We start from the raw sequence: 19,932 nt of genomic DNA, 5'->3' as shown, positions 1-19,932 counted from the left end.
GAAAAAAAGGCTTTCTTTGTTTCTTACAGCATTTGGTTGTGTAATGATCTTCCTTGTGATGCAAAATATGAGGTTGTTGGTTTGGAAGACTGTGCTAAGTGTTCCTACCTGGAACTCTGGCTCCTGCTTTATCCCATTAGCACTAGCTGCTGAATTGTGAAGGTGTTGACTTGAAAGGTTTGGCAATATTAGAGCATCTAAGTACAGATTTTTTTTTTCTCAGTTTGCTGTTTTTGGTATTGCACTTTCTTTTTTCGGACTTATGTTTCTCTCAGTCATCTGAAGATAGATAGATAGATAGATAGATACTTTATTAATCCCAAGGGGAAATTCACATACTCCAGCAGCACCGTACTGATACAAAAAACAATATTAAATTAAAGATTGATAATAATGCAGGCAAAAACAGACAATAACTTTGTATAATGTTAATGTTTACCCCCCCGGGTGGAATTGAAGAGTCGCATAGTTTGGGGGAGGAACGATCTTCTCAGTCTGTCAGTGGAGCATGACAGTGACAGCAGTCTATCGCTGAAGCTGCTCTTCTGTCTGGAGATGACACTGTTTAGTGGATGCAGTGGATTTTCCATAATTGATAGGAGCCTGCTTAGCGCCAGTCGCTCCGCCACAGATGTCAAACTGTCCAGCTCCATGCCAACAATAGAGCCTGCCTTCCTCACCAGTTTGTCCAGGCGTGAGGTGTCTTTCTTCTTAATGCTGCCTCCCCAGCACGCCACCGCATAGAAGAGGGTGCTCGCCACAACTGTCTGATAGAACATCTGCAGCATTGTATTGCAGATGTTGAAGGACGCCAGCCTTCTAAGGAAGTATAACCGGCTCTGTCCTTTTTTTACACAGAGCATCAGTATTGGCAGTCCAGTCTAATTTATCATCCAGCTGCACTCCCAGGTATTTATAGGTCTGCACCATCTGCACACAGTCACCTCTGATGATCATGGGGTCCATGAGGGGTCTGGGCCTCCTAAAATCCACCACCAGCTCCTTGGTTTTGCTGGTGTTCAGGTGTAGGTGGTTTGAGTCGCACCATTTAACAAAGTCATTGATTAGGTCCCTATACTCCTCCTCCTGCCCACTCCTGATGCAGCCCACGATAGCAGTGTCATCAGCGAACTTTTGCACGTGGCAGGACTCCAAGTTGTATTGGAAGTCCGATGTATATAGGCTGAACAGGACCGGAGAAAGTACGGTCCCTTGTGGCGCTCCTGTGTTGCTGACCACAATGTCAGACGTGCAGTTCCCAAGATGCACATACTGAGGTCTGTCTTTAAGATAGTCCATGATCCATGCCACCAGGTATGAATCTACTCCCATCTCTGTCAGCTTGTCCCTAAGGAGCAGAGGTTGGATTGTGTTGAAGGCACTAGAGAAGTCTAGAAATATAATTCTTACAGCACCACTGCCTCTGTCCAAGTGGGAGAGGGATCGGTGTAGCATATAGATGATGGCATCCTCCGCTCCCACCTTCTCCTGATATGCAAACTGCAGAGGGTCGAGGGCGTGTTGAACCTGTGGCCTCAGGTGGTGAAGCAGCAGCCTCTCCATGGTCTTCATCACATGTGATGTCAGAGTAACAGGCCGGAAGTCATTCAGCTCACTAGGACATGATACCTTTGGGACTGGGGTGATGCAAGATGTTTTCCAAAAGCCTTGGGACTCTCCCCTGTTCCAGGCTCAGGTTGAAGATGCGCTGTAGAGGACCCCCCAGCTCCGATGCACAGACCTTCAGTTTTAAGTTGGAAGGACATAATAGTCCTGCAAAGCCACAGGCTTACAGGGCCTGCACATGGGGTAAGGCGATGTGGTGAGTTCCTCAGATGGCATTTGTGTAAGCACATAAATATTAAAAAAATAACAAATAATACAAAAAATGAGAGTAAAGTGTGTTACATACACATCCAGTGTCTTATTTATATAATAAGCAGAACAAAAGGGAAGTAAAGATCTCTTTGATTTTTCCCAATACAAAAATTTTGTTTACTTAATGATGGCAAAAAGATTATATTCTTGACATGCAAGATGGCCGTTTACTACAGCCAATTGCTCCACCAAATTAATGTAAAGAAATTACAAAGGATTTCATAACCAACTTATCGATATCATAGGAATATATGACTATTCTTGTTGTAGTTGTCAGATTAGTAAAAAGTACCCACATTACACTATTGAAAAAATTGCCCACTTCTAAAGAGTTTGCTGAAATATGTCTTAGAGAAGATTTTCAGTTACACAGATAACCAAAAACCATTATTTCAGACAGAGGTCAGACAATTAATATCTAAATTCAGGCAAATCTTTTATGCCAAGATTGGCTACAAGATGTTTGTCTTTGTGTATCACCCAGACAGCAATGAACAGTCTGAAAGGGTAAAGAAGTATTTAGGGTGCATAGTTGATTAGTTTCTGTCCAATTGGACAGCCCTGTTGCCTTTGTCTAAATGTGCCTCACATGTCATATATAGTTCACCTATAAAAATGTCACCATTTGAATGCTTATATGATTTTAAACTAAGCTATTAAACCTACTCATGGCATCTTCTTCTCTCCCTACTTTGATGAAGTTTCTAATTAGATTGAGCCAACTCTGCAAGCAGGTCTGACAGAAAATGTTTATGAAATGTTTAATAAATGCACTCATTCTAATTAAGAGGACAATTAGGGTCACCTTTGCCATTCTTGTGGACATCTTCAGACAACTCTTTTAACTGCAAATATATAATTTTTCATTGAGCAACTAAGGAAACACTGACCTCTGCTATGGTAAAATTTTAAGATTCAGTCTTTAAGACACTTAGCAAAAATAAAATCCATGACAGAATAGCAAGGCAGAACCTATGGCTTTCTAATGGTGACATGAATTGTCAGTGTGCAGTGGCCAAACAGTATGTGCAGTAAACATGGATGGTTCTCTACTGGAAAAATATCCTGTGTACCAGTGAGTCAAATGTGGAAGCTTTCAGCAGTAAGAACCTCATATCATTAGCCAAGCCTGGAGGTATTAGTGTCATATTTTAGAGATTTTAGAGAATTTTCTGCATTAGAAACATTTTTGAAAGCCATCTCTTCATGCCTTAAGACTTAGCCAAGTTAAGCGCCAAAACACAAGCAACTCTACATCATAATGGCTAAAATAAAAATATGTTTATTGTTTTTGAACTGCAGATCTATACCCTATTGAGATGCTGTGGCAGGGCATGAAACAAGACTGTTTTGTGCATCTTCAGTTTGAATTTCAGTATTAAGACAGACCAAGGTTTACAGACAGACCAAGGAAAAGAGTTTCAATGCCTAGGAACCACAAAGTTGAAAATGTCTTTGGCACCTAAACAGAGTTATTGAACTTTTTCAAGAAGACCAGCACCAGAAAATCTCAACTGTTGCATGATTTAAGCAGTGCAGACAAGTATTCTGGAAATAAATTCCATTGACTGAATCTTACATGAAAATCCACATACAATTTGAAATCCAGAAACTGACTTGAAAACATTAACATCTTTCCTGCTGTTTAGTATTATTGTTTTGTTACTACCTTACTTGTACTATATGTACTTCATCTGCTAGCCTTGAAAGTTTTGTTTTGATTTTGTGTACCTTGTTTTGATGTTTTGGTCTGTAGCAGTGCTTAATCTGAACAACTTCTGATGTTACTTTGTCTATTTCTATTGCTGCATTAATTTTTATACAGGTCTCCCTGATGCTTGTTGTGTTAAATCTGTCAGACATACTACTAAGATTCTTCTGGTGCCTACCAGTGGTATATTCCCTGTCCCTTTAGTATTTCTTCTGGTGCCTACCAGTGGTATATTCCCTGTCCCATTAGTATAAGTGTTTATTTATAATACTATAAAGTTAATAAATTTAATACTGTATACTAGTCAGTTATACCCGTGAAACAGTGATGTTGCAAGTTTCTAGGTATAGGAAAATATCAGATGAATGATTATCATCTCAAAGTTACTTTCTAGATCCATTATGGTCTACTTGCCACCTTCTTCTTCAGCCACAGTTCTTACTCTTAAGCTTTTATTTGACATCACCCTAATCACATCGATTACTCTAAAGAACTATAATTTACTGTAGAGGAACTATATGTAACAGTACTATAAACACAACATAAATTAGTATCTTAAAAGAATACTAATGCCAGAAGGTTAATGCAGTACAACAATGATTTAAAACAACGAGCGTTGAAACCTTTTTCACATCATTTTGTTAGGGTGGGGACGCTCGCATTTCTTATTGATCTCTAAGGAATTGTGACTCTGAGCGTGGTATGATTCTTTTTTTTCTTTCTTTTGAATAATGCATTCAGAAAGCGGTCATTTTCAACGCTGATCAAATCATTTCAAGTTTGCCACAGATGTAATGTACCTTGCAGCGCGTGAAACAGTGACACCTGTTGACATTAAACATTACAGGTAACACCCTGTAAAAACTCAAAATTTCCTGTCAGACTCAATTCCAAGTACAGTGTTAACGGAGTCAATCCAGAGCTGGCGTTTCTCAGGTTCTAAACTAAGGCAACCGAGAGCGTCTTCTACTTTAATGGAGTTATCTAAAAAAAATTCGCTGTCATTTTACACTTTAAAATACCACAATTAATAAGTAAACTTTTTGTTTTAAAGGGAAACAATAATAATGTTGCCATATACGAGTGGTGATTTTTGTGATTCGGCAGAAATAACGCAAAATATTACCATTGGGTTATTTAAAGAAAAAATGCAGTAAGATTATTGACCGAGTTATTCGACCCTCTTAAAGAAACGTATATATTTTTCTTTCTAAAAATACTTTCATTGGTGAAAGTTCACATACTAAGACTCATTTTAGCTGGTTTTCTGGAAAAATGCACACAGATTTACCAGAGCTTAAACACTCGCGTCCTTTAGTAAAATTACCCATGAGCTTTACTACAAGAAACATTATGTCACCATTTTAGACGTCACACCAGGGCTTCCTCGTTGATCGATGGTATGTGTAGTTTTTTGTGATATTCTACTAGCCTTGTCGAAATACCACGCGTTCCGTTAGAACTACAATTCCCATGAATCTTAAGCAGGCGTCGGGGGCGTGTTTTTGGTGGTAGGAACTATTTTTTTAATCGCTGCTTGCAATCTGAACTGCAGACGATTCAGTTGGCTGTTTGTGTACAAAAATTAAGTGGTGTTGAAAGGAAGGGAAGTAAGACAGTTTTCACGAGAAAAACATTTGCAACCAATATTTCCATTCTGTTTGCTATGGAGAAACAGTTGCATTTAAGTCGCCTACCTTCTCGACCACCAATGCCTACTGGAGTGCAGTCTGGATCGAAAATGAGAATGGGGTGAGTTTTTATTATTGTTATTAACAGATTCGAATAAAGGTTAGCTAGTTATTTTTAATTTCTCTTGTATGCTATTTTGTAAGTACCCGGCTGCGCTAATTAATACTGCAGAGTGATTTCAAGTGATTTATTTCTGAGGAGACTTGGTGGCTGATCAGTTTTGAAAATGTAGAGTAAGTGTCAGACGGACCGTTCAGAAAGCGATGAACCAGTGTTTTTTTTTTTATTTTGTTTTTTTTTTTACATTTGGCCGATTTGGTTATTTTTGAAGCAGTAAAGCTTGTGTCTCATTTGTAAAGGTTTCGGTTTTTGAATATTTAACTTCTTTGGGGTTACACATAAGTCTCTATAGGTGTTCATTTTATCAGTGTAGTAAAAAAAAAATCGTTGATCTGCCTTATTTTAAGTCCTTCTTGAAAATTGCAACTAAATCCTGTATTTCAAAAGCTTGTTACTATGAAATGTTCAAACATATATGTAAACGTATATTACAAACCTGTTAAGGTTTATTATACGTATTGTTGCTAAAATTACTGTTCAGAAACTACCGCGAGGGTCAAATTTTAGATACATTGACAAAGTAAAGTCAAGAAATGCGTAAGGTTTAATTAAAAAGATTCTTATAATCTTGAATGTTCACTCGAAGACTGGTAAGAGTTACCTTGTAAGTATGCAATCACCTATTTCCCCTTGAATTATGAACAGGTAAAATGCAGAGCTGTAAATGAAGGTTCAGCATATACTAAAAGGGGCGGGGCAAAATGTGTCCATTCTGAATTTGCAGCGGGTGTGACGCAGAAGGCCTATTATAAGTCAAAAAGATTACATTTTATTTATTCTTCAGTAGCTGCCATCCATATTTTCAATACCACCATGAAATGTTATGTTTATCAATCATATCAGAACATTAACATTCTATTATATGAATTCTAATAATTATTTTGGCTTGGGATCAGTAATTTATTTTATTCAATCAAAATATTAGTCATTTCACAAAGACCTAATACACAGGGTTGCTTTCCTGAAAATTTTGAATCATGGAAATTAACAAACAACTTTACAGTGTATGTAAGTAAAATGCAGTATGTGCTGCTTTTTCAAGTGCTCCCCAAAACTGTTTTTAATCAGCAATTTTAGAAATGAGTATACAGTACATCTGCCCTTGAAGCATCATGAATTCACTTAAAACCAATCAACTAGCAGTACTTTATTATAAGGTGTAGTTTTTGGTTCTTCGGTGGTGTATTAAAAAAAAAAAAGCTGTAACATGAAATAAACATGACATTGTAGCATACTAAACAAAATGTGAAAGTGTTTCAATATTTGCAAAATCAGATATTATGTAAAGACATTAGTGGTGATTGCCTGCTTTTCATCTACACCAGCCTTGTATACACCTTCTCCACTAAAATCAGGAATTTTGGTACTTCCTCCCAGCATCCCTTCTTCCTCATCCTCCTCTTCCTTGTTGTCATTGGCAGAGGGTGTACTTGCTGAAATGGCATTGTCATACAACATTGCATGCACGACACTATTACAGCGCATTGGCGCTAAGGTGAAAATCTGAAACCAGCTGATTACTTTTGAAGACAGAAAAAGCACATTTTCTGTGTACCTATATTGCCTTCTGCCAAGAAATGGGTTCAGTATAATGCACCGTGTTATATTGTTCTTTGGTACTAATATAATCTATTCATGCATAAATTTTAGTATTCTAAATTTCCAAAGAATTGTCGTGCTGTGAATTTAACGTCCTATTTTGGGCAAGCTTTATTTGTTAATGCTATAATGCCTTTTGAGAAACCACCTCAACCTCCAGTATGTATTGAATATTGGCATTTTATTTCCAAATCACAGGTTTGAGATGTCTTTGACGTTTATAGATTCTTGTGATTTTTTTTTTTTTAAATTCATTTTCTTTGATACTTGTAGTAGGTGTGAGGAAGCTGTGTCTTCAAGAAAGAAAGTAAGCAGCAAATTACTGTGTGTCAAAATGTAAAAACAAAATAAAATGTTTAATAACTAAAATAACTTCAAAGAAAAAGTTTTTACGATAATTTAGAGTTACTGCTTCAAACATGCAAAAGTGAAGAGTGAATTTGTAAAATTTACTTAAAACTGTTTCTGTCTGCAAGGTGTTGCTCATAATAGCCACCATATGTTACAAAGTCAATCATTAACAACATTTTAAGTAAGTATCCTACTTTATTTTTGCTTAATGTTTCTGTGTGGATCAGTATTCTAGCCATTAGATTTCAAATGTGGTAAATGAACCACAATTTCATGTATATGGACAAAAAAGGTTACCCACAAGGCAGATGAAATAAAATGAATAATATACCAAATACAAAAAGACAGTTTAAAGTTGAGTTTGAGTTTTTCTTGTTTTTACTGAAGCAAATAAGTTTAGTTGCTATTTGACATATACAGGTTTTCCTTCTCTTCTCATCTATAAACTACAGCTTTAGGTTAAAGATGCACCAAGCAGCATTTTATGTCATCGTATATAGGTTCAATAAAAACAAAATGTTAAAAATTGCATCTTCATTTGACAGTTATTTATGAGATTTGTTTCATTCCATTATATGAAAAGCAAAACTTTGGCTGGCAGTTTACTTTCTGTTAAGGTCAAGTTTCATAACACAGTTAAAGCACATAACATTGCTTAAGCATTCAAAGTGATGTTCATACTGTAGTTGTGTGGACTGGGGTTGTTTTCTGATCTGTGTTACAATTAAGGAAACTAATGAGTTGATGCAGATTGTACACTTGGATTGCTATACTGTATCTGCTGTTCTGGTTAGGGTTAGAGGGTAATAGGCTGAGTATAGCAGATCAGACCAGATTTCTTTACTTCTATCATGTATCCCTAGCACTTATTGCAGCATTCTCTTGCACTTCCTGGCAAGGTGAGTGGGGGGAAAAAAAACATTTTAGTGTACCTTGATTTATCTTTTGATGGGTTGTATCTTTTCATAAGGTGCCCAAAACCCCTTAAGCTGATGCCGCTTGGGAGTAGGCATATACAGTGTCTGGTGTAAGGCACTTGCTGTGTGTCTGAGTGTGAGTTTCGCAGGAAACTTATTTTGTTTCTTGATCTTTTTGGTTACCTCCCAAATCAAAAGATTATAGATATAGATAAGTATACAGATGGATTGATAAATCAAAAATATAATCTAAGGACAAAGAAATATTGCTTCTAGCATTATGTGCTCCACCAAGCTTTTGGCAATCTCTTGTTTCCCTTATCCTCACCTATAAATGTGGAGTACAGTTTCAAATATGTATTAATTCCATCTAATGCTTGTCAGAAGGATTTCTTCTTTATTTGATAGCTGCTCTTAACAGTGGTGTAAATCAGTGTGTCCCAGGGTTATTGCCACGAGAGGCACTAGCCGCCACCACTAATGACTTCCTGAACAGATTATTTCCTGACTCTTTCAACCCAAGCCAGATAAAACTTGCATACTTTTCTCCTTGTGCCCAGTTGACTTCATTGTTCGACATGAAATCTCATAGTATCACCTCTAGCCACCAGACAAGGAAAATCGGAGGAAAACTTAGGTATCAATATACAGTGGTGCTTGAAAGTTAGTGAACCCTTCAGAATTTTCCAAATTCCTTCATAGATGAGACCCAGAACATCTTCATATTCACACACTTGTCCTAAAAGTAGTTGAAGAAAGCACAATTGAACAAATGAGACAAAAAATATACTTGTTCATTTATTTATTGAGGGAAATGATCTAATGTCACAAATCTGTGAGTGGCAAAAGTATGTGAACCTTTGCTTTTAGCAATGATGTTTTTGGAAAGTACTGGCTTTCTCCTTGCAACCCTGCCATGCACACCACTGTTGTTCAGTGTCCAGCTGATGGTGGACTCATGAATACTAACATTAACCAATGTGAGAGAGGCTTTTAGTAGCTTAGAAGTTACCCTTGGTTCTTTTGTGACCTTGTGGCCAATCACACTCCTTGCCCTTGGAGTGATCTTTGTTGGTTGACCACTCCTGGGGAGAGTAACAATAGTCATAAACGTCCTCCATTTTATACACTGTCTGTCTAACTGTGGATTGTTGCAGTCCAAACTCCTTAGAGATGGTTTTGTAGCCTTTCCCAGCACAATGTGCATCAATACTGCTTTATCTGAGGTCCTCTGAAATGCCCTTTGTCTATGGCATGATACACTGAAACTGCACAAGCATGTTCGAAGACAAAGCCCTTGATAGAAACTTGTGAATGGGCATCCTGTTTGTATCAAAAGAACAACTAATTTGTCATCACATTGATTAACAATACCTGACTCTAATCTTGCCTTCATTATTACTTCTAGGTTCACATGTTTTTGCTACTCACAGATATGTAATACTGGGTGATTTTCCTCAATAAATAAATGAAAAAGTATGATATTTTTGTCTGTAATTTGTTTAGCTGATTCTCTATATTTATGTTTAGGACTTGTGTGACAATCTGATGATATTATAAGTCCTATTTATGCAGGAATATGGAAAATTCTGAAGGGTTCACTAACTTTCAAGCACCACTGTAGTATGCGTGTATGTATATTAGGAAGAATTAACGCTGCATAGCCAGTATACAATTAGATAATATGTCGATATGTTTGTTATTTAACTATAAACATAAAAGTAGATAGATATATAATTTATTAATCCCCAAGGGGAAATTCAAATACTCCAGCAGCAGCATACTGATAAAAACAAAACTAATCAAAGAGCAATAAAAGCGCACTGCAAGTTAAACAGTGCAAGGAGGAGAATGCAAGGCAGGTATAACAGTCCATAACCTTGTTTAGTGTTAACATTTACAACATCCCCCACCCATAAATGCAATTGATGAGTTGCATAGTGTGAGGGGGGAACGATCTCATCAGTCTGTCAGTGGAGCAGGACAGTGACAGCAGTCTGTTGCTGAAGCAGCTCCTCTGTCTGGAGATGATACTGTTCAGTGGATGCAGTGGATTCTCCATGATTGACTGGAGCCTACTCGATGCCTGTCACTCCACCACAGATGTCAGACTGTCCAGGTCCGTGCCTACAATAGAGCCTGCCGTCCTCGCCAGTTTGTCCAGGTGTGAGGCGTGCCTCTTCTTTATGCTAAGTAGTAGTTTGTGGTAGTCAGTCTTTGATTTTTTACAAATGTTCGGTATCTAAACTTAATAGGAAAGAAACAAGAGTGGCACCAGATACTGCATTTATGAAATTCGGTCCTACATGGGGGTGAAGAAGCATTGAACAGAGTATAGAGGAAAGTTGCTTCTTTTTTCTAGGCTTCATGACTCATCAAAAGACTTCTAAACATCATTCCACTGCTATTTTAATTGGCCAGCAGAAAAAAACCAGAAATCATTATAGCTTAGTCCTTTGAAAAACAAGTGAAAGGCAGTAGACTGAAAAACATCCTATATTCCCATGGACTGCCAAGTCAGAAGCACATTAAGATTTAGCCACTGAAGATTTAATGCTTTGTGTTATTCTTCTTTTATATGGAGTGTGTATATATGTAATATACAGTTATTCTCTTTCTGTTATTCTAAGAGATGTAGATCCCATAATTGTACAACTGTTACAATTTTGATATCACTGGACAGGCCTTCTGTTTCATTGATGACAACAGAATAGAAGCCATCCAATCAAAGATTACAAGTAGCGTTTTCCTTGACATAATGCCTGAAAATGAGGTTATGATTAAAAAAAATCCAACATTGCAGTACACAGTTGTCTAGAATAATGTTATCATGACACAAGATATTTAAAATACACACAGAATATGTATAAAGTTTGAATATAAAAGTGACAACCCTGTTATGTATTGTGACCTAGTACTTGGATTTCAAATTGCACATTTCATATAAAGTTTTTCCATTCTTCTAACACCGAGAAGACTAGAATGATTCCAATTGCATGACGAACATACGCAGGATATTTTCTATTGGAAGTTCTGTAGCTTTATTAACCTTTGCAATTGCCTTTGCTTGTCCTACACAATCAAATAACCAGAGCACTTTTTTACATTTTAGTCTGAGAGAAAAATAATTCATTTTACCACCTAAGATTTTTCAGGCTAAGGTATTTTTATTCAGATACTAAATGATTAAAAGAAATATTACCCTTAAAATGCTAAAAGAAAAAAATATTGTATTGAAGAGTATTCCATATATATTATTTTATTGATGTATTTATTTTTAATTTAAGTCCTTCATCCAGTTACCTGTGTACATACTCAAATTGGAGGTGCATAACTGGTGTTCTTTACCAATAAAAGGACAGGTATGTTTGAGGCAGATGCAGCAGTAACTTCGGCAGCACTTTGGGAACAACCTAGCTCAGCTGTTATATTTAAAATTAATAGCAAAACATTTAAACTATAGAGTCTACAGATTCTATAAACAATAATGAATTATATAAACTATTCTGTATGAATAAAAAGTAATCATCCACTGTGACCTGGACATGACAAAAGCAGGTAGTGATAGTCTTCTTATTTTGGTCATACTTTGACTGTAAAGCATCATGACTTGTTGCTAGTATGTTAGTATGTGATGGTTTTGATGATGCTTTGGAATTAAAAGATGTGCAGAACCTAATTATCGGACAGAAAGAGGATATGAAAGAATTAAAACCATGTATATATACCCTGTAAGCACTAAGTGTAGAATGATCACGATGGAGTCAAAAATGAATATCATTAATGAGCCGAATGTTATGAAATGGATGTTGTTAACCTGCATGAAAGAAATGGAACTGATGTCAACTATGTAAAAAAAATATTCTTAATGCTTAAAACTGAACCTAAGATGCTCAATTAACTCCTGCAGATAATTAGGCTTTGTGCAAAAATTTTAGGATTTTAGGGGGTAACAATGTCCTAGTAATAATATATTGCTAATACAGTATCCAGATTGCTAATGTTATTTTACGTGAGTCTAACCCCAAATTCTCACATTAAGTGTGTTAATTGCCAGTATGTAATAAAATCATCAGTATTTTAATACCTGGTTATATTAATAATTTAGTTATATCTGGATTCCTTACTTAATTAGAAAAACTTTTTTACTGAGCCATACTTGAGTGGTATATCATTTACTGTATATGTCTATCTTAATCATTTACTTTGTAAGATTTTTTTTTTTGTTTTTTTAAATTGTAATTACACTAAGTTGTGCTGACATATTTGACTTAATCTGAAATGTATTATCAATTATTCAATATTTCCTAGTAATTAATTTTGCTTTTGAATTTAAGTAATATGATTTTGTAATAATTCTAGGAGTGCCTGGCAAAAGAAGCATGGAGCATAGGCATTCCTTTGCATCTCTTTCCTGTAGGTGCCATTATGAGCTGCACATGGCTTTGGCATTGATTAAAACTTGCCTGTTTTGGTATCACAAGCAACAGAGTGAAAAACACTTTGTATTGTTATATTGTAATGGCATTGACTCTAGCAGAAGCAGGCTAGGCAAGAACAGTGGCAGTGGCAATGATGAGGCCAGAAATTATAGCATGAGTTGTCAGACTTCATTTCAAGCTGCTTCAGTGCCAAGTGTGTGAAGGTTTTTTACCCACAAAACTGTAACCATCCTAGTGTGGCATAGTGAGAAAGAACAGCAAGCTACTTGCTGTAAAAGAATAATAAAAATGAGCAGGAATCCGTTTTGTCATAGTGGGCTACAACCTCGTTTTGCTTCAATATTGTTGCCCGCAGCAACCTTATGCCTAAATGTGCTACCCGTATAAACGGTGGCACAGTGGTCTGAGCATATCTCAACCACACTTACGCATACCAACAAGACAAAATGTTTAACAAAAAGGACCTATATGAAAATTAAAAATGTTCCAACTTTTTATTAATTCATCCTTTTTTCTTTTTTTTTTTTTTTTAAAACCCACTGATCCAGAGCAGGGATGTAGAGAAGCTGAAGCATAACTCGGCAAGCATTAGGTGTAAGGCAGGAACAATCTCTGGACAGGGTGTCAGCCCATCGTAGAGTGGACACCTACCCAACACTTCAGGGGTCAATTTAGCATTACCAATCCCCTTACCCGCATGTCTTTCATAATAAACCAATCCCAGAACACTTGAATATTATTATACCATGCATACACTTTCTAATTTGTTTAAAAACAAGAAACTGTTTCTTGTGCCACACGTTTTTTTCTAGCTTGTTTGACTGTTTATTGTACAACTGTGTTTTCAGACATTTCAAGAACTCTTCCATAATTTCAGTTTTTTAAATGTATCATTATAGGTTAGATTTAGGTTATATTGTAACTTTGTATTACAGTCAATTTGTATTATTGATTTGGGATATGATTTAAATATGTAGCAGTATGGTTGTGACTTGGGGCGGGGGGGGGCAACTTTTTTTATGGTTTTTCTGTCTCCACCCCCTTTAAGTGTCAAATTCCACCCACGATTTTATGGCTGTATAGAGTGAATTCTGGCAGCATCAAGTGCAAGTCTACCGGGCACTTCATGAAACTCCAGGCTTTGACATGATTGAAACTTCATGGAGGGCTTCCAGTCAATACACTCCAAATCCCTCCCAAAAATAGCCTCAATGCATACTTTATGCTATTAATTGGGAAGCCGTGCAGTGTTTGCCTCAACTGCATGGTGCACCAGGGAGACTCATAATTGTGTGCCTCACTAGAGAGACTAAAGAAAGACGGGCAGTTTTGGAGTTGTCTATTATTTTTTTCTGAACTGTTTTTTTTTTTTTTTTTTTTTTTTGACCGTTAATGAGGTTTGAAAGCTGGTATCGATAACAAAGATTTTACTAATGATCAACGCTTAACTATTTGTAAGGTATCAGTCATTTTTAATGTATTTAATATGTAGATTTATGTAAATTTTTGCAAATTTTACAATGCAACATACTGTATGTTCCCTCAAAGCTCTAAAAGGTGTGTCGTCACTGAGCACTTTTAATCTGCCTTGCTACTGTTATCTTGCTGCTCTCTTCCCCCTCCTGCATAGCAGTTTGGTATTGCACCACAGCTGTTTTCGTGGCTTTCACTTGCAGCTCCCATCATGCTTCAATCTCCTTTAACAAAGTCTTCTCTAGAAAGTGTTCTTTCTTTATTTTTGAGCCCCTTCTCACCATAAGCTCCCTGAATGTCACTATATACTACTTCTGGGAGAACTGGTGCATTAAAACAATCATTGTCGCTGTTTCAGCATGTTCATGCTACTTGAGCTCCCAGATGCCAAGTGGTGCAAGTACATTAAAGTACATTTGTCCCTAGCATACTAGTCTATGCTAGAAAGTTATGAAGTAAACGGTACTGTATGAGAAAAGGACATATGGGACACCATTGTAGATATTAAAAATGCAGGCGGAACTAAAGTTAATCAACATAAAGAAGTGATTAACATAGTTTTACAACATTTTAAGTCTTTGTACACATTGAGTTACACCAAAAGTAAAGCTTATGCCAGTGTATTGCTTGGTACAATACTACTGCTGCAGGTCAACATAGTGCTCCTAAAAGAGCTGCCCAAAACTCTTAAAAATAAATAATAAGTAAACGTCCTCTTGAGTGTTCATCCTTCAGACCAATCTCACTACTTAATACTGATGTTAAGGTCCTGGTGAATATTTTTAGTGAAAGTGCTTCCTGCTACAATATCCAAAGATCAAACTGGTAGACACCTGTTAAAGGTTTGACAACATTGTTGAAGTAGAATTACCCCTTAAGTGTCAGAACTTCCAGAGATTCTGCTGTCTCTGAATGCAAAACAGCCTGTGATAGCGTGGAATCTGTATCTGTTTGCCAACTTGGGTTTGAGCCCAGTATTTGTGCTTAGATCATTTTACATAATAATCTTAATTAATATAAACTCTGACCATTTCATTTTGTAAAGCAAAATCAGGCAGGACTGTTCATGATTGCCAATGCTTCTTACAATTGCGGTTGATCTTCTTGCTAATCATCTTAGGCCACAGTCAGAGATAAAGGGAATCATAAGAGAAAGAAAATAACAAAAAGTATCTCTCTATGCTAATGGCTTTGGATTTATAGTTTTAAAATTAATTTAAGTGACAGTGTATGCTTCCCAGTCAATTCTCTCGCATGCTGTACTAAACATGATTTTTTTTTTTAAATCGTTTCTGAGCAGTTCAAATACGTAGGAGTTATAGTCACAAGTTAAACCTTTGTATATTGTGGAATGCATCAAAAATATTTTAAAATGTCATATTTGCAGCTATCTTTTAGATGGCTAAATCAGTATTTACTGATAAACCATTAGCCAAAAGGTTACATTGTTGGCTTATTTATCTGGAGTGCTGAAAAACCACATATTAAAAGGATGACCCTGTAACACAGAAGGTGCCATGGCATTGCCCAGCTTTCAATTTTAATTCCGAGTTTCAAATGCCCACACCTAAACTGTGGAGGTTTTTAGAAGTTAATATAGAACTGCACCTGATTCATTACCTTGGAAACGGAATCCTGCTCTGACACTTCTGTATGCCTTGATTTGCACTCCAGTCATCAATAATTATCATCAACTTGTTAGTAATCCATCCAGTTGCATTTAACTTGCTTTAAATACTGTACAAATGTAAGAAACATTTTAAGCATAAATGGTTATCTTTGCTTCAAAGCACAATGATTATATATTATAGCTCTATAACTTGTACCGTATTTATGGAAAGTCATTAGGTATCTGGACCTGCATCCTTTCATCAGCTACACCAGAAATTTAGAATTCCTGCAACACACTAATTATCATTCATTCATTTTTTATTTGTTGAAGTTTCAAACTTTGACAGAGGACCACTAACCCAACCTGAATTACTGCTGAAAACTGGAGAAAAATAATAATTTGAGTGTAAAAAAACTAAGCTTTTTCTGAATTTGACAAGAATTCTTTAAAAATTTTCTAAAATATGTTTGTTAGACAACTGCCAGTTTTCAATATTTGTTTAGATTCTTAATTAATGGGCTATTCCTTCACATAGTTCTGCAGACCGAGTAGGTGGTGGGTCTTTTAATTGTTAACTCGTATATCTGGGAATATTGTACTAATTGTATTTTTGAATTGATCGACTCTGTATTTAGTACTTTATTTCTGTTAAAGACATTGCATAGTCCTTTTGAAATACATTACATACAGTATCTTAAAAATAACTTGTTTGGTAAATGGTGTTCATTTTCAGGTTTAATTGATTGTTTTCTCTTGGAATTGCCCACTTTAAATACTTAATTTCTTTTATAGTCCTGGAAGAAAAAGAGATTTTTCTCCTGTTCCTTGGAGTCAGTACTTTGAAAGCATGGAAGATGTTGAAGTTGAAAATGAAAGCAGCAAAGACATATCCTTTTTCAATTACAATTTAAATGTTAGGACACCTTTATTTTTTCCAAAACTTAAAAATAACATCCATAAAAGGAAATTAATTCAGATATGTTTGTGATTTCCTACATAACCTGATCAATTATAACAAATTTACAGTTCTCAACAGATAGTAGAGTTTCCATTTTGCAAATGACAATATGTGAATTAATTTACTGTATAATAAATAATGACCTTAGGATATGCATGCAAGTTTTTTTTGTTGTTATTATTATCTTACTTTTGTCTGACTGCTTTAACTAGGATGACAAGATATGTAATAATTTTGCAGTTGTGACAAAGGCAGATGACTTGCTCAGAGTCGCACCCAAAAATTGAATTGGCAGCCTTGTGGTTTGTAGTCCAGCACCATAGTCACTGCACTATACTGGATGCTTAAAGGTTTATGATCCTTAGCCATTTAAACTACTTAATCTCAAATGTTTACATGTTTATAAAGGCAATTTTATCCCTATAGTCCTTTTAAAGGTGCTATGGAAATTAAATTTATATTTTTAAACTGTGTATGCTTGTGAGCTATATTGGCTCACTTTTGGAATGGTAGTCATGGCAGATATATATATGATCCTTAATCCTTAAAAACTCTTTTAGAATCTATAGAATTGGCTCAGAAGGGCCTGTACTTCTCTTATTACATGGTGGAGGTCATTCAGCACTGTCATGGGCAGTGTTCAGTGTAAGTAATTTATGTTAAATATGTTCCTTTTTAAGATGTCTTTTCATATTTTTTTATGTGTATTTGGCATTCATTATTCTTAGTCCTGTTTTGACCAGCTGCTTATTATTCTGATATGGCAAAGTAAATATGGCATTCTGCTTCATTATCATCTGTCAGATATTTTTCATCCCAATGGATTTTAACACTTTTTCCTAAGTTATTGATTTTAAATGAATGCTTTTTTGTAAAAGTGCCATAATAAGTGGTATAATTTTGTATCCCTTGAGCAGCTTTTGAGTTCATTGTGTTTATATCATTTTGAGTAAATGTTCATTTTGAAATGAAGAAAATGTAACCTAGTGATACTTTGGTCTTTCTGTGTTTATAAAGTCCATTGAGGACAGGACACATCCGGAAAAAAGGGTATTTTTTATCAAATATGAATACTTGGAAAATCATGACATCGTTTTACACCTTTTAGTAGATTAAAGTGTCCTAACAATTATTAACTTTTAAATGATTCAGTTGAAAGAGTCATTTGAAATTTTATTTTATAGAATGAAAATATTGCAAAACTTTCTCTGTCTTTCTCTTTGTATTTATATTTTTATTAATTACACCAAACTACACGTATTTGCAAGATGGAAAACCTTGGCCTGAACTAATGATAAGAAACTAGGTTTAGCTGGCTCTTAAACTGCAAATGGAGATTGTTGCATTGTGCTGCCAGTAGATCTTTCAACTGCTGTCATAAAATTATTGCCACCCTTGTATCCCAAGAGTGTTACTTATTAAGTGCAAAGGAATTTTAGTTATTTATACAAATTTAAGACCAATTATGTATTGTCTAAAACATAAGTGTTACTAAAGCAGGCCTTCCTCGTATTCTGTTACCTCTAACTCTGAGTCATGATCAAAGACAACATAAATGGTTCGTCTCATCTTATCAGAGTTTAGATAAGAATTTAGCTATTCTCAGCATGTTTCCCCCCCACCCCCCTAGGTCCTCCTGATATACCTACTATACACAAAAGGTTAATGACCTTGGCATTTATTTAAATGGCTAGGTGGGTCCCAAGGGGAGGAAATTAAAAAGATTGTTGACTTTACATTCATTCATTTATTTATTAATTTATACTTTATTTTATTTTTATTGGAACTTGAAACCATCTCAGTAGGGCTTGTCATTATTTAATATATGGGTTAGCCCATAAAATGTTTCCTGTTTTCATAGAAGTAAAGTCCAACCTTAGAATCCTGGATAAAATACACCACAATATGTGTGCTCTAACTAATGTGAGCATGCACAGTCTCATATTTATAAACACACTGAAATGATATTTGTATTTTTTTCAGTATGTGTTTAGGCTTTAAAATGATACCTGAAGATCATGCTTACTTGTACATTTTCAGTTTAAAACCTTCACAGAGGGCACTTGGGAATTAAGTATTCATTGGACTCCAAAATGTTGAAAAAGCTTTCTGTCCTCCCAGTTTTCAGATGCCCTCAAGAACTTTAAGTTGTATAATAAAGAACTTGAGCAAGAGGGGATGTAATTTAGCATCATTATTCCTAAATGTCCTGCATGGTTTCTCTGCGACACACTTTTGATAATTATTAAGATATAAGTTATGGTAAGTTGTTGCCAATAATATTATAAAGAATTATAAAGCCTTCCAGCTTATCTACAGTAAAAGCTATATTTTACTAATGGACAAAGTTTGGAACAGTAGTCAGTCTTACAGGAGTACCCAAACCTATTTAATAGCTATAAACTATTAAAAAAAAATTCACAAAATCTTGGAGATGTTCAGGCTTCTCTTGCTTCATCTAAAGTCAGTATTTGATCGCCACCAAAAAAAAAATTCAATTTGCAAATGAATGGAATATGGGACATTCTGCTTGATATGGGCCTTGTGAAAAAAGCCCAGTATTGCATTCCATAGTAGTGTACCAGTCTAGCTTAGAGGTAGTAGCAACATGGATGCTGTATTGTATCAGGAGGTAGGTGAATACCATTACTGAATGAACCAATTAATTTTGCTTTGTATCAGTGGATTCATGAGGGTATTGAAAGGTCATCTGTTTGTAAGTAGAGGCAGGCCATTTTAATATTGAATCCATTTTCCTTGATATCAACAATTACAACACTGATATTGTCGATTTTAAATACAATATCAAGAGTTAGGTATTTGATATCAGCTATAAAAAATTTGATATCAACGCTTGGAAATTTGATATCACTTATTTAAAATATAATTTTTTCCATTGTTTTGAAATATCAAAAAAGAGAGCTATAATGCTAATGAAATTAGCATTATGAAATTTGATATCATGTTTTTAAAAATTTTATTTCAAGTTTTTAAAATTTGATATTGCACTTTTGAAATTTGATAACAACATCATCAAACCTGATATAAGATTGATATCAAATTTCATTACTGTGATAACCAATTTCAAAAATTTGATTATCAAATTTAAAAAATGTGATATCAAGTCCTGCCCCACAATGTTTTTTTATTCCTCCATGCCAAGTTTTAAGTGATATTTA

The 19,932-nt window shown here is 35.4% G+C and overlaps 1 protein-coding gene across 2 annotated transcripts in view; it reads left to right on the top strand.

Annotated features, from left to right (window-relative positions):
* Positions 1–19,932, top strand: part of ppme1 (protein phosphatase methylesterase 1) — a 47,367-nt gene that overhangs the window by 1,714 nt on the left and 25,721 nt on the right. The window contains exons 1-3 of one of the 2 annotated variants that reach the window (XM_028800325.2): positions 5,083–5,341; positions 16,588–16,681; positions 17,306–17,398. In XM_028800325.2, the coding sequence (XP_028656158.1) occupies positions 5,256–5,341; positions 16,588–16,681; positions 17,306–17,398 (273 nt within the window). In that variant the 5' untranslated portion in view covers positions 5,083–5,255. Of the gene's footprint in view, positions 1–5,082; positions 5,342–16,587; positions 16,682–17,305; positions 17,399–19,932 lie in introns of those variants that run through there. The other variant, XM_028800324.2, reaches the window with a different exon arrangement.

The sequence above is a fragment of the Erpetoichthys calabaricus genome, chromosome 4 (genome assembly GCF_900747795.2).
Source record: "Erpetoichthys calabaricus chromosome 4, fErpCal1.3, whole genome shotgun sequence".
NCBI lineage: Eukaryota > Metazoa > Chordata > Cladistia > Polypteriformes > Polypteridae > Erpetoichthys > Erpetoichthys calabaricus.
The sequence above is the reverse complement of the archived record's forward strand: the minus strand, read 5'-3'. Positions and strand labels throughout refer to the sequence as shown.